General features: G+C 41.9%; 1 protein-coding gene across 4 annotated transcripts in view; it reads left to right on the top strand.

Annotated features, from left to right (window-relative positions):
* The window catches only part of ACE2 (angiotensin converting enzyme 2), an 83,891-nt gene that overhangs the window by 46,613 nt on the left and 24,381 nt on the right, over nucleotides 1–12,897 (top strand). For all 4 annotated transcript variants that reach the window (XM_084620838.1, XM_084620837.1, XM_084620840.1 and 1 more), the window contains 6 exons: nucleotides 1,954–2,112; nucleotides 5,315–5,408; nucleotides 6,180–6,323; nucleotides 9,788–9,900; nucleotides 11,011–11,119; nucleotides 12,314–12,411. In XM_084620838.1, the coding sequence (XP_084476964.1) occupies nucleotides 1,954–2,112; nucleotides 5,315–5,408; nucleotides 6,180–6,323; nucleotides 9,788–9,900; nucleotides 11,011–11,119; nucleotides 12,314–12,411 (717 nt within the window). The remainder of the gene's footprint in view (nucleotides 1–1,953; nucleotides 2,113–5,314; nucleotides 5,409–6,179; nucleotides 6,324–9,787; nucleotides 9,901–11,010; nucleotides 11,120–12,313; nucleotides 12,412–12,897) is intronic.

Here is a 12,897-nt window from a genome sequence, read left to right as displayed (position 1 = left end):
CCTTTCGCCCACTCCTCAACCAGTTCTCCAAATGGGTGGGGACAGCCTATGCACTCAACCAGCCCGTCTCATGGAGAGGTACCGGCTGGCAACCCAACTTCCCCCAGCTGGCTCTTCTCATTGGGCAGAAAATGCCCCTTCTCCGCCTGATCCCCAACTTGCTTGGTCATCCCCACTGGGATCAAATAATGTAAAAAATACATTTGCATACTAATAAATTTTACTCTGGTTGGGTATCAAACACCAGGACTGAGGTGTTAAAAAGAAAATGATCCCCATTTTTGCTCATTCCCAAAGAATAAAGAAAAAAAAGACATTGCCAACATATTCATACATAGTTCTGAATGTCTGCATGCTGGGTGGTAATTATCTTCTGATGAGTCATTAGCAAGGAGCTATGATAACCGTAAGTACAATGGCCCTTAAACGTCATGAAACATACAGAAGGGAGATTAGAAGTGTCCTAAGATTCCAAACCAAACCTGCATGTGCTCATTGTCCATAACAAAAGATGGAAATGAAAAATGGCTCTTCTAGTGACTGCCGAAATCCAAATAATGTTAAGTGCTAAGGGTTGCACTGCATCTGTGAGCCAGCTTGTCTTGTAGAGTATAGACACACAGAGTTGGTGCAAGCAACTGCATGTTGTGGGTTCATATTCTCCATGTACAGTTTAGGATCTTAAACTGCATTTGGGAGTGTGTGGTCTTCCACGTCCAATCAGTAAGAATGAATTATTATAACTTTGTGAAGATTAAATATTTGTGTAATCACATAATTACTAGCAGTGACATGGCAGTTATGATTTATTACTTCTATTGTAGCAGCACTCAAAGGACTCAGTCAGGATCATGATTCTTGAGCTATGGACTATTTAAATGCATAGGTAGGAATGCCCCATACCCCAAAGAGCTTACAGTCTAACTCAGGGGTGGGAAAACTACGGCCCACAGGCCACATCTGGCCCATCTGACCTTTTAATCCAGCCCTCGAGCTCCCACCGGGGAGTGGGGTTGGGAGCGATGCTTTCCGCGCTTTGGTGCTCCAGCTGGGGAGCGGGGACGGGGGCTTGCCTTGCTCCACTCCACGTGGCTTCTGAAAGCAGGGGCAGCCAGCTACATGCTGCCCCCTCCCCAAGTGCCGTCTCTGCAGCTCCCATTGGCCGGGAACCACCGCCAATGGGAGCTGCGGGGGTGATGCCTGTGGATGGGGCAGCGCAATGTGGCCCCTCCTCCATGTGGGAGGCAGAGGGAGGACGGGCCGCTGTTTCCAGGAGCCACTTCATGTAAGGGCTGCCTGGATCCTGCACCATCCTTTCCCAACCGCCTGTCCCAGCCCTGATCGCCCTCCAAATTCTTTGATCCCAGCCTGAAGCCCCCTCCTGCACCCCAAACCCCTCATCCCCAGCCCCACCCCAGAGTCTGTACCCCAAGCCGGAGCCCTCATCCCCCCCTTGTGCCCCAATCCCCTGCCCCAGCCAGCCCTCCATACAGTTTCCATACCAAGATGTGGCCCTCAGGCCAAAAAGTTTGCCCACCCCTGGTCTAAGTTAAGACAGCATGCAACACCCACATGCAACAAATACAGGAGGGAAGGAGGATGAGGGAAGCGGTAATAAGTATGTATGGTTACATAAACCAGCTATGTGCACAGCTTGATGGTTCTGAATCCATTAAAACTGGTTTGTTTGTTTTGGGGAGAGGGTATTGGCTACTTGATTACTATTTTTCCAAATACAAATAATTTGAAAAGCTCTACATTTGAGAATAAATTGAATCCAAAATGTTCTAGTTATTTTCATTTTATAGTAGAAATATTTCCAAAGCTAATGAGAGAACTAGCAAAATCCACAAAACTAATTCTTCATGCAAGGAATGTTTTCTCCCCTAAAACCTATTATCTTGCTGGATTTCTTACAAATGAGTAATTCAGACTTTAATTAATCTGTTTTAGAATGAAGCAGGAGCCAAATGGTCTGCATTCTATGATGAAGCATCCAACAATGCCAGCAAGTATGCAATAGATAAAATTATGGATCCTATTGTCAAACTCCAACTTCAGTCTCTTCAGGACAAAGGAACATCAGCGCTATCCGAGGAAAAATACAGTGAAGTAAGTTGCTAAACGTATGTAGGCTGTCCCAAGAGTTGAAATACATTTCAAAAGGTCTCTGGCAGTGGTTATAATATTATTCCTAGTCTTTGTTTATCCTAGCAACATATTAAATCCCAACAGTGTAGTCTTGTTGTGAACGATATGTCTTTTATTAGCTAATATTACATATGTGCACATTTAATTTATTGCTAGTTTATATTGTGCATTAAATATCTACAAGTTTAGATCATTACATGAACTCATTGAATACACAATATGTTACATACAATTAAGCAACACGCATGTGTCTGTATAGCATAGTCAATGGGACTGCTCACATAAGAAAAATTATATACACACTTATGTGCTTTGTAGGGTCAGGATCTTGGGGAATAAGTAGAAACACAAATGACAAGAATGCATTCAATGAAATTCAAAGGTGGCAAATTTACAACTAAGACAAGGAAATAATTGTTCAGATGTGTAATTACCACAAAGTGGTTGAAGCCAAAAATCTAGGAAGATTCAAAATGGGACTGGGCATTTATATGGCTATCAAGACTATCCAGAGTTATGCCTAATGACTATGCACATATCCGAAGGGATATTGAACTTTGTGCTTCAGGGCTTAAGCCAGTCTCTAGCTACTGGAGATCAAGATGAGATCTGATGTGGAGGCAGATTATCCTACATCCGTCTACTGCGGGGTTCTTACACGTTCCTCTGAGGCATCTAGTGTTGGCCACTGTCAGAGACAGGTTGGACCTTGGGTCTGATCCAGTCTGGCAATTCCTGTGTTCAGAGACAGGCAGATTGTCTGTGAGCAATTCCAAATGGTTCAGGCAAATATTTTGTATAATTGTAGTGTTGCAGTGGCAGCATTGTGGTTGTGAGTGATCAGGCATTTCCATCTTTATCCTCTATTTTTAGGCACTTATAGCTTTCCAGAAGGAAGACTCACTGGGCTGAAATTGTTCATGCTGGTTCTCAGCTCAAAGGCGACTTTCTGTACTGTTTGACAGAACTCCATTTGTGTATTTTTAAATTTTCTGATTGTGACCCCCCCCCACACACACACAATCATTTTTCATGCTTACAGAAATTGCTCAAACATTTTTTTTTCCTCTTGGATAGCTCAGAATAGCTCTGGTACAAAATATAAAAGCGAGCAGGTTTGTGAATTGGGGCTATGTCTGTACAGCTTATGAATTCTGGTTGATATTATGAAGTTGTATTATGAAAAACTGCGATATCATTTGTGCCTATATGTACGTGGATCCACTATTGCTGACAGGGCCTGTAGCAGACAGAAATAATAGAAGGTGCTTACCAAGGGAGAACGGCTAGGTGTGCTCACTACAGGTGGCAATGAGGTAAAGAGATTTCAAAAATATGGTGGAGATTTCAAAGGGGGGAAGTCCTCCAGTATCTGTGACCTTTAGGCAGTGGAGTTTACAATTGTGTCCAGAGTGATCACTGTTAGAGGGAGTTGGGCATTATGAAACAGCTGGTGGAGGACTGTTAACGTTGACATGGGTCATACAGTGTCTGCACTCATCCTGTGTTGACCTCAGCAGGTGAACCATGATTTTATGCCATTCGGTGAGGTGGTTTTACTGTGTTGCCGTAGTGGGGCACTTAAGTTGGCTGGAGACAAATCTGAGACACATACACATATAGGTCAATACAGGGTGACTTATGATGACCTAACTTTGTAGTGTAGACCAGGCCTAAGGCTCAGTGATCCTATTCAGATGCAATCATCTGGGACAATGGATGAGTGGCAGCCTTAGGAAACCAGTTTAGCTGACTCCTCTGATGAGGTGTGTGATAAAGTAGCAGTGGAAAGCTACCAGGAGGAGAACAAAGTCAATCAAGTGACTGGGAGGAGTTTAAATAAGAAATCCACAGGCAGGTTCAAGAGACAGGAAAAGGAAGCATGGGGCATGAAAGAGGAAGGTCACAGAAGTTAGGTAAGGGGCTCCAGGAGGGAGAGACTACCAATCATGTAACAGCCTTCAGGAGGCAGAGGTCACCCTGCCTGCCTTCTTGGAATCAGATGGTCCCTAAGGACTCGCAAGGGAAGGGTGTTATAGGAAGGGGTATGCCTTTAGGGTTAACTGTTTTGTGTGATCTGTATTCTCCTCTGCTTTACATGATTAAGTATAAAAGAGTATTAAGGTGTTAGACTCCATGCAAAGTTTGTGTGTGTGTGTGTTGATTGCTTCACAACTGCTGTGTGCCCCTGAAAGAGTTAAACTGTAGCCAGAAGCTTCACACTTTGGGATGGAGTTCTGAGAGAGGGTGTGTTTGAGTAACTGGGGTATCTTGCAGGTCAGTGCTGTTTCTGGAGGGCAAGGGCACGTGGGATAAGGAGCTGGGTTTCTGAGAAGGGGTAACAGACTAAGGGTTGGTGACCAGGAATTGTGCTAAACAGGACAAGGGGGAAACAGTGCTGCAATCTGCTGAGGCTCCAGAAGCTTAACATGCCCTAGAGGATCGAAAGCAGAAGAAGCTGTGGATTCCTCTCACAGCAATCCTTGTGAGTGACCGTGAAGGGGCAGTATATAGTCCTCAATGAGGGAATATGCTTTACTTGGCACTGGAAAAGTTGAGGATAGTTGAGAAAGAAAGACGTTAACTATAGATAAGTGAAAAGAGAATTCTCTGTAGCACAACTGTAGAGGCTGAGATGGAGCTGAATATTTTGAGATGCATTTGGCCTTCAGCTGAAGCAAGACATAAACATTAAATTCTGTGTAAAGCCACAGTAAACAGATTCACATAAGCTACCTTATGTATCATTAAAAAATACAACAATCAACCTGTCTGTATCTGGAAAAGGGACCTTTCCCCTCCATTAAAACATATGTACTGTATACTTACCTAGAAACCCTTGGCATGAGTGCCATATACATAAAATGCATTGTTAATCTTTATGATGATGATGTATCTGAAGGGTTTTGTGGAGTCACTTAGTATCCACTCAAAAGATATTACATTATCTGTCTTGTCCAAGTAGGCTCCAACTTAGCAAAGCATTTAAGCAAATGCTTAAATTCATTTTTACTCAAGTACAGTGCTTAAGCACATGCTAAACTGCCTTGCTGATAGGGATAGGCTGCTGTACTGAGATTTTAAGGACTAACAGTTATGAAATATTTATCATTTTGTATTTATTGTTTTCTTTTTAATGGGCTTTTTTGTATTTAAATTGCAGCTGAAAACTATTTTAAGTACAATGAGCACCATCTACAGCACTGGGACTGTGTGTAAACCTGATGATCCATTTAACTGCTTGCCGCTGGAGCCAGGTACAGTATAGACAATGTCTATCCTGTGTCCTTTACATTAACAGGTTTCAAGAAGAGTCAAACAGAGCAGAGAGGAGGTTTTTAATTGTGAAAGATCAAAATTTAGGTTTAATAGATCTCTGTTCTCCAAATGCTCTTATTTTATAAAGCTTATGTTGTTGGTGGTGTGGTTTTTATCTCCCAGTACAATTTTGCTGTGACTTTTCACACATGAAAATAATTTAGTGAAATAGCATGAGTTGCAGAGTTCATGGTCCTCCATCTGGTTTGCTCAAAATTACATGCCCCGTTTCAAATGATGTAGGTTTGTGTGGCCAAAACTTGGCTGTGGCTTCTAATGTTGCAGAGTAGCCTGTGCTAACTTTACATCACTTGGGGGTTCTGCCATACTGGAGGAGTTTTATCAAATTCTATCAAAAGAGATAGAAGTTCTATTGGCGGACTTCAAGCCAGATTCTGATTTCTGTTACATTGGTGTAAGTACAGAAAACTGCACTAACTTCAGTGAAATTATAGGGTCACACTTGTTTTACCTGAATCACTAACTGGCCCCATATCTCAGGGCAAAAAAGCTGAAATGGAAACAAATAAAACATTTCCTTCAATAAACCAAAACGTTCAGCTACAGCATGACTGGTTTTACCCAAAATGTGTATTCTGCTGTTTTCATTCTTCCCGGTTTTCCTGTTGGTTTTTTAATGTAGAATGACAAGTACTTAAAGAATTCATCTTGTATTTATGGCTCTGGTTCTTTTTTTTAAATGACGACAGGGCTAGATGCTATTATGGCTAGCAGCACTGATTACTCTGAGAGACTATGGGCATGGCAAGGCTGGAGAGCTGAAGTTGGCAAGAAGATGAGACCGTTATATGAACGTTATGTTGAGTTGGAAAATGAGGCTGCAAGACTTAATAGTAAGTTACAATTGCAATTATTTTGTCCTTCAGAAACACAGAAGGCCTGATTCTCCATAGCCCTTCATACCTTGTGCAGTCATTTGTGTCCAAACAAAGCCAGGATCTTCCACACACTGGTGGGTAGCCTTGTGCACGCACTTTGAACTCTCTTTATACATGTGTAATCTGCAAAGTCCTGGTCTAAACTTAAAAGTTGGTTAACATAGATACGTCCTGTGAAAAATCCACACCCCTGACCAATGTAGCTACGCCAACCTAACCCCACAGTGTAGACACAGCTGTGTCAATGGAAGAATGCTTCAGTTGACATAGTTCCCATCATTCAGGGTGGTTCTGCCTTACACCAACAGAAAAAACCCTTGTGTCAGTGTAGGCTGTGTCTACACCAGGGAGCCATGCTGGCATAGCTACGGTGAAATACCTATGCTGGTATAGTCTCTGTAGTATAGACATACCCTAAGGTTTTTGATTTCAAAAGGGCGCGCTTTGAGAAATTACTGGAGCTAGGTAGTGAAGTCAACTGCACAGAAGAGCTCAGGGACTTAGAAGTGGAGGCGGCTTGGAATTTCTTTAAGTCAGAGGTGCAAAAACGATGTGGAATTTGCAACCCAAGCAAGGGGAAATAACTAGTAACAAAGGGCTGTGGACCTAATGAGATGAATAACAACCTCAGAAAGGATATTCATGGTAATTAGAGAGCCTACAAAGAATGGAAGATGGGATTGATCAGCAAAGAAAGCTATGTCTCGGAGGTCAGAAAGTGTAAGGATAGAGAGAGAACTGCCAAAAAGCCAAGCTGAGTTAGACCATGCCAAGGAAATTAAAACAATTAGTAAAAAGTTCTTTAACCATATAAATAAAAGAACAAGAAAAGAAGTGAGGCCACTATGCTTTGAGGATGGGGTAGAGGCTAAGGCTAATCTAGGTGTGGCCCAACAACTCTCAGCTCAGTTTTCCATAAGGAAGATAAAGTAGAACAATGGGAGGATGGCCAATAGGAATGAGTGTACAAAAATGGAAATTACCACCTCTGAAGTGGTAGCAAAAACCAGAGCTTAATGCTCTCAAATCAGGGAAACTAGATAATGGAGGTAAACAGAAAAAGGGATAAAATGCAACATGGGTTTACCAAAGGTAGATCATGTCAGACTAATCTGGTATTTTTGATGAAATAACTAGGAACTGGCTAAAGGGGAGACAACAAGTTGTACTGAAAGGAGAGCTATCAGGCTGAAGGACAGTTACTAGTGAAGTTCCTTCTGGATCTGTCTTGGGGCAGAGAGCCAACTCATGAGGGGCGACTAAAAAAGCTTGGTTTGTTTAGCCTGGAAAAACAAAGGCTGAGGGGAGGATAGGATTTCTGTCTAAAAATACAGCAGGGCAGTAAACACCTGGGAGGGTTGAAAAGCTGTTTAAGTTAAATGACAATGTTGGCACAAGAACAAGTAGGTATAAACTGACTATGAATAAATTTAGGCGGGAAATTAGAAAAAGGTTTCTAACCATCGGAGGAGTGAGGTTCTGGAACAGCCTCCCAAAAGGAGTAGTAGGGGCAAACAACTTAACTAGATTTTAAGATGGATCTGGATCATTTTATGAATGGGATTATATGATGGGGTTGCCTGCAGTAGCAGGGACTGGATTCGATGACCCAGGAGGTCCTGTGCAGTCTGACAACCCATGTTCCTATGTGACTAACTGTACAAGGCAGCGGAGAATCAGGCCAGTGATCCGACCAGATACATTTCACCAGTCTTACACCATAACGAAGAGGTCTGTCTTTGTTGGCATTTTATCTCACTCCCATAACACCACAGTATCTTTCACTACCTAAAGTGAAGCCAGTAATTCGCCTAGGTGAGGTGCAGATGCAGCTATTATCTGAGCAGTTGAAGGAATTTTTAATTTAAGGCACAAAAGATTATGCAGTGTGATGCTTTTCAGAGATCTTCTTACCACCAATCAGAGAGGATCATCCTCTCAAGAAACAGCAGCCTGGATGGGTTGTTTTTATCCTGAGAGCTTCTATGATAGATCATACCATAGCATATAAATAATACCTAGCAAGGTGTAGCTACATCATATGAACATAAGAACAGCCATACTGGGTCAGGCCAAAGGTCCATCTAGCCCAGTATCCTGTCTTCCAACAGTGGCCAGTGCCAGGTGCCCCAGAGGGAATGAACAGAACAGGTAATCATCAAGTGATCCATCCCCTGTTGCCCATTCCCAGCTTCTGGCAAACAGAGGCTAGGAACACCATCCTTGCCCATCTTAGTTAACAGCCATTGATGGACCTATCCTTCATGAACTTATTGAGTTCTTTTTTGAACCCTGTTATAGTCTTGGCCTTCACAACATCCTCTGGCAAAGAATTCCACAGGATGACTGTGCATTGTGTGAAGAAATACTTCCTTTTGTTTGTTATAAACCTGCTGCCTATTAATTTCATTTGGTGCCCCTAATTCTTGTGTTATGACAAGAAGTAAACAACACTTCCTTATTTACTTTCACCACACCAGTCACGATTTTAATATACCTCTATCATATTCCCCCTTAGTCGTCTCTTTTCCAAGCTGAAAAGTCCCAGTCTTATTAATCCCTCCTCATACGGAAGCTGTTCCATACTCCTAATCATTGTTGTTGCCCTTTTCTGAAACATTTCCAATTCCACTCATCTCTCTCCCCACACAACCAGACCTCTACCTGTCTACTTTCCTGTATTTTATCCTTCCTCAAAAAAATCTAAGTAGAGGCAGTGCCCAAGCATGGAAAATTTAAGTCCAAATGGTAAATGTTTGTCAAAGTTACAAGCAATTGAAAAGGGAGGGTTGTAATGGAAAGTGTCAAGGCAACTTTAACTAGAGGCCTTGTTACCAGCTCCCTCAGTAATAGAGAGGGCCTAGACAGTGGGCTTTAAACATGAAGCATCCCCTCCCCAATCAAATTTCATGGAGGGGATGTTGAATTTGAATCCCAGGATCTGAGCTTGCCCCTGTAGTTGTACTCTTGAGGTAGATTCAAAACTAGAAAGGGCTTTTTTCCTACGTCTAGTTTGGAGGCAGCCTGTCCTGCATATGTTATATGAGACTGATTTGTGAGATTTCATTGTCACTGAAACTGAACCCATGTCTTTGTTCTCCCTTGACACCTAATCTAATGAAGAACTCTAGCCTAATCCGTCTCTTTATTCTTCCTCTCTGATGAGTATGAATCACAAACAGTCCTTCAAACAGTTCCTGCAATTTCTGTTTCTGCTGTCCCTGGAGACTTGGGCTATCTTAAACTGCAGTGGAACAGAGCTTTTCCATGGGGTGGCTTCCTCCCTCCCACCATCTCAGAGGACACACTCATGCCTTCAGTTCCAATACTAGTAACTTCATCTCTTCCCTTACAGGGAGAGATTGTTTAAATTTCAGGCTGGACTCTGGTCTCAGTAAGATCATGCTTTTGTTTTGCAGAGTATTCTGACTATGGAGATTACTGGAGAGGAAATTATGAAGTAGATAATTCCCCAGAATATGCCTACAGCCGTAATCAGCTGATTGAAGATGTGGAAACGACATTTGAGCAGGTAGTGATTCAGTGTCAAGTTGTGGAAGTTTTCTTAACCACTGTTCTGAAGTTTCATTTTGTCATTTCTACACTGGTTTGTAATTTGTGAAAGTTTTGTGACTTAAACAGCTGTACCATGGGGAAATAGTACAACTCTGCCTAGCCCACTGGCCTTGGGTAATGTAGGCTCCACAAACCATAATCAGGGGTTTTGTTCATACCATTTATTGCTCTCACAGTCCTTTCAGTTTTACCTGGAGTTTCACATTCTCACGAACTTAAGACTTCAAAGCAAACCTGGGGCAAGCTCAAATGGAACTTGCAGGTTTCATATGAACCTGGACTCTTTTCTGGAATTCCCTTCTCCCCTTGCTCCAACAGGGCCTGAATTTGTTACAAAGCCTATATATTTATCTAGTCTTTTAGGGGAAAATTTAGCTTCCTCCATCACAACCATAGAAGGTACCCTTTGCTGTGGAACCAGTGCATTTTTACTGCAAAAGGTACAGCAGTGAGCAGGAGGTAGGAGAATGAGGGGTGTGACTACATGCTATGCAGCTTCTTACATCCTTCTCCTGTGTGGGGGCTGTGTGAAACCTCACAGGAGAGCATTCTGCCAGGGGACTGTAGTGACATCCATTGAATGGCTCCATAGCTATTCCATGGCTTAGGGATAGACATGCCTCCCTCCCTTACACCTGTGCAGTGCTATTAGGGCCTTACTGAGGGGAAGCTGGATTGCAGTAGCATTTTGTCTCCAAGCTCTCATATGCAACTTAATGGTGGGAATATGGTTGCCAGGGTCCTGTTAGCCAGCCATTTCCTCTGGGAACACCCCAGTACCACAATGAGGTCAGGATGGTCTTTACAACGGACCCCGTAAAAGTCACAAAATTCATTCTTGAATTGCCTGATATCAATATTGTGGGACAAGATGACAAACAACAACAAGTGGATTGCAAATTTCAGAATGTATCCACATGACAATGTGTACATACATCTAGAACATTGGACAGGTGCATGATAATACAATAAACAATATCCAGTTGGTTGAATCTTAGAGGCTCTGCATTTCTAGATGGTGGCTTAGACAAATTAATGGCTCTGTGATCTATCCCCGTTTTTTTAGATAAAACCTTTATATCGGGAGCTACATGCTTATGTGAGGTACAGGCTGGAGAATGTCTATGGCTCAGACCGCATCAGTTCAACAGGATGTCTTCCTGCTCATTTACTCGGTATGAAAAAACATCTGTATTATAGAAGCTTGATTTCGTAGACACTTACTGCTGTGGGAGCAGGACAGTGCCATTTAAGACATAAATATTAAGACATTAAACTGCACGTGAATCCAGATTCTTGATATAATTTTGGGTCCCATTCCAGTAGGTGCTGTGCAAACACACAGTGAAAGAGACAGTGCCTGCCCTGCAGAGGTTATAGTCTAGAAAGACAAGACAGAGAAAGAGTGGGAGGGGAAACAGAGGCATAGAGAGTTGAAGCAATTTTCCAAAGCTCATACAGCTGGTGAGAGGCAGAGGTAGGAATAGAACCCAGGTCCCCTATCTTCCAATCCAGTGCCCTTTCCATTAGACCATATTGCCTCCCCAAAATGGCACGATGTAATGTAGCCAATTTAACGTCATTAAAGGAAATTAGGTCAAGATTCTCAGAAATGGGTATCTAAAGCTAAACTACTAAATTCTTATTTAGGGAGAAGATTTTAGGCACATTTTTTGAAAATCTTGACCTTAACCGTGACATTCTTATTTTAACTGTGCCACTTCTATGTTGCATTAATGTAATGTATACATTTAGCCATATGTGAATGTCAGTTAATGAAAATAATCAATTGTAGTATTACACATAGAAATGCAGTGGATGCTCAGTTGTTTCAATTTGAAATGGTCCTGAAGCTGTATGGTAAGAGGTAGTTTATCTCAGGGAATGATGGTGTTTTTCATTGAAGAAATTAGCACCTTTGAGGTTGAAATAATTTTGGTATGGCAAATAAAACTTTTTTATATATATATATATTTTCTAAAATTTTCTACTTGTGGTATCATTATATTAAATATATCCTGTCTATGTCTATCCATCTGTTGTCTCACACTTAGATTTTAAGCTCTTGGAACAGGGACCATTGTGTTCTGTCTTTGTACAGCATCTAGTACAATGAGGCCTTGATCCATGACTGGGGTTCCTAGGAGCTAACATAATAATAATAAATAATAACGTGCCTGATGCAAAGCCCATTAACATTAATGTAAGGACTCCCATTAATTCCAATGGGCTTTGCATCAGGTCCTAGCTTACATGTGTGAAAATCCTTACACCTGTTATGATACAAACCCAACAATCTGGTGATGACTTTGAGCATGGTAGATAGTATACTATTTAATTAATTTGTAACTTTCCCTTCTCTGTTGAAGGTGACATGTGGGGTAGATTTTGGACTAATTTGTATGCCTTGACAGTCCCCTATCCAGACAAACCAAACATTGATGTAACTTCTGAAATGGTTAAAAAGGTAAGACTTCAAGTGAGATGTCAAGCTGCAAATATGGTTTTGCTGCTATTCTCATGGTTCTTTAAATGATGTTTTTAGGTAGTTTATTAAATAGAATACTTCAGCCATCCCCCTGGAAACCAGGGCTGGTCTTAGGTATAGTCATGCTTCAGGCACAGAATTATTTCCTACACTCCCTTTTATTGTTTCCTTTACTCTTCCCCTGTGTTTATCCATTCACTTCCCATCTGTTCCCCTCTCCCTCACTATTCTATTCCCCTCCCTCTGTCCCCCTCTCCCCATCCTCTTCCACTGTCTAGTCTCAGTTCCAACTCCCTTTCCCGCTTCTGCATCTGTTCCATGTTTTGTGTATAAAAATCCCAGTAAATAAAATCCCACCCAAGAAATCATTGCACTAACAAGACAATTGCCCTGATCAATCTGCTTGTATGTTGTATCCTTTTTCCCAGCTCTGCCAGTCTTGCATCTTTAGATTGTAAGGTGTAA

Source organism: Lepidochelys olivacea (assembly GCF_965140295.1).
Source record: "Lepidochelys olivacea isolate rLepOli2 genome assembly, chromosome: 1".
NCBI classification, from domain to species: domain Eukaryota; kingdom Metazoa; phylum Chordata; order Testudines; family Cheloniidae; genus Lepidochelys; species Lepidochelys olivacea.
The sequence above is the reverse complement of the archived record's forward strand: the minus strand, read 5'-3'. Positions and strand labels throughout refer to the sequence as shown.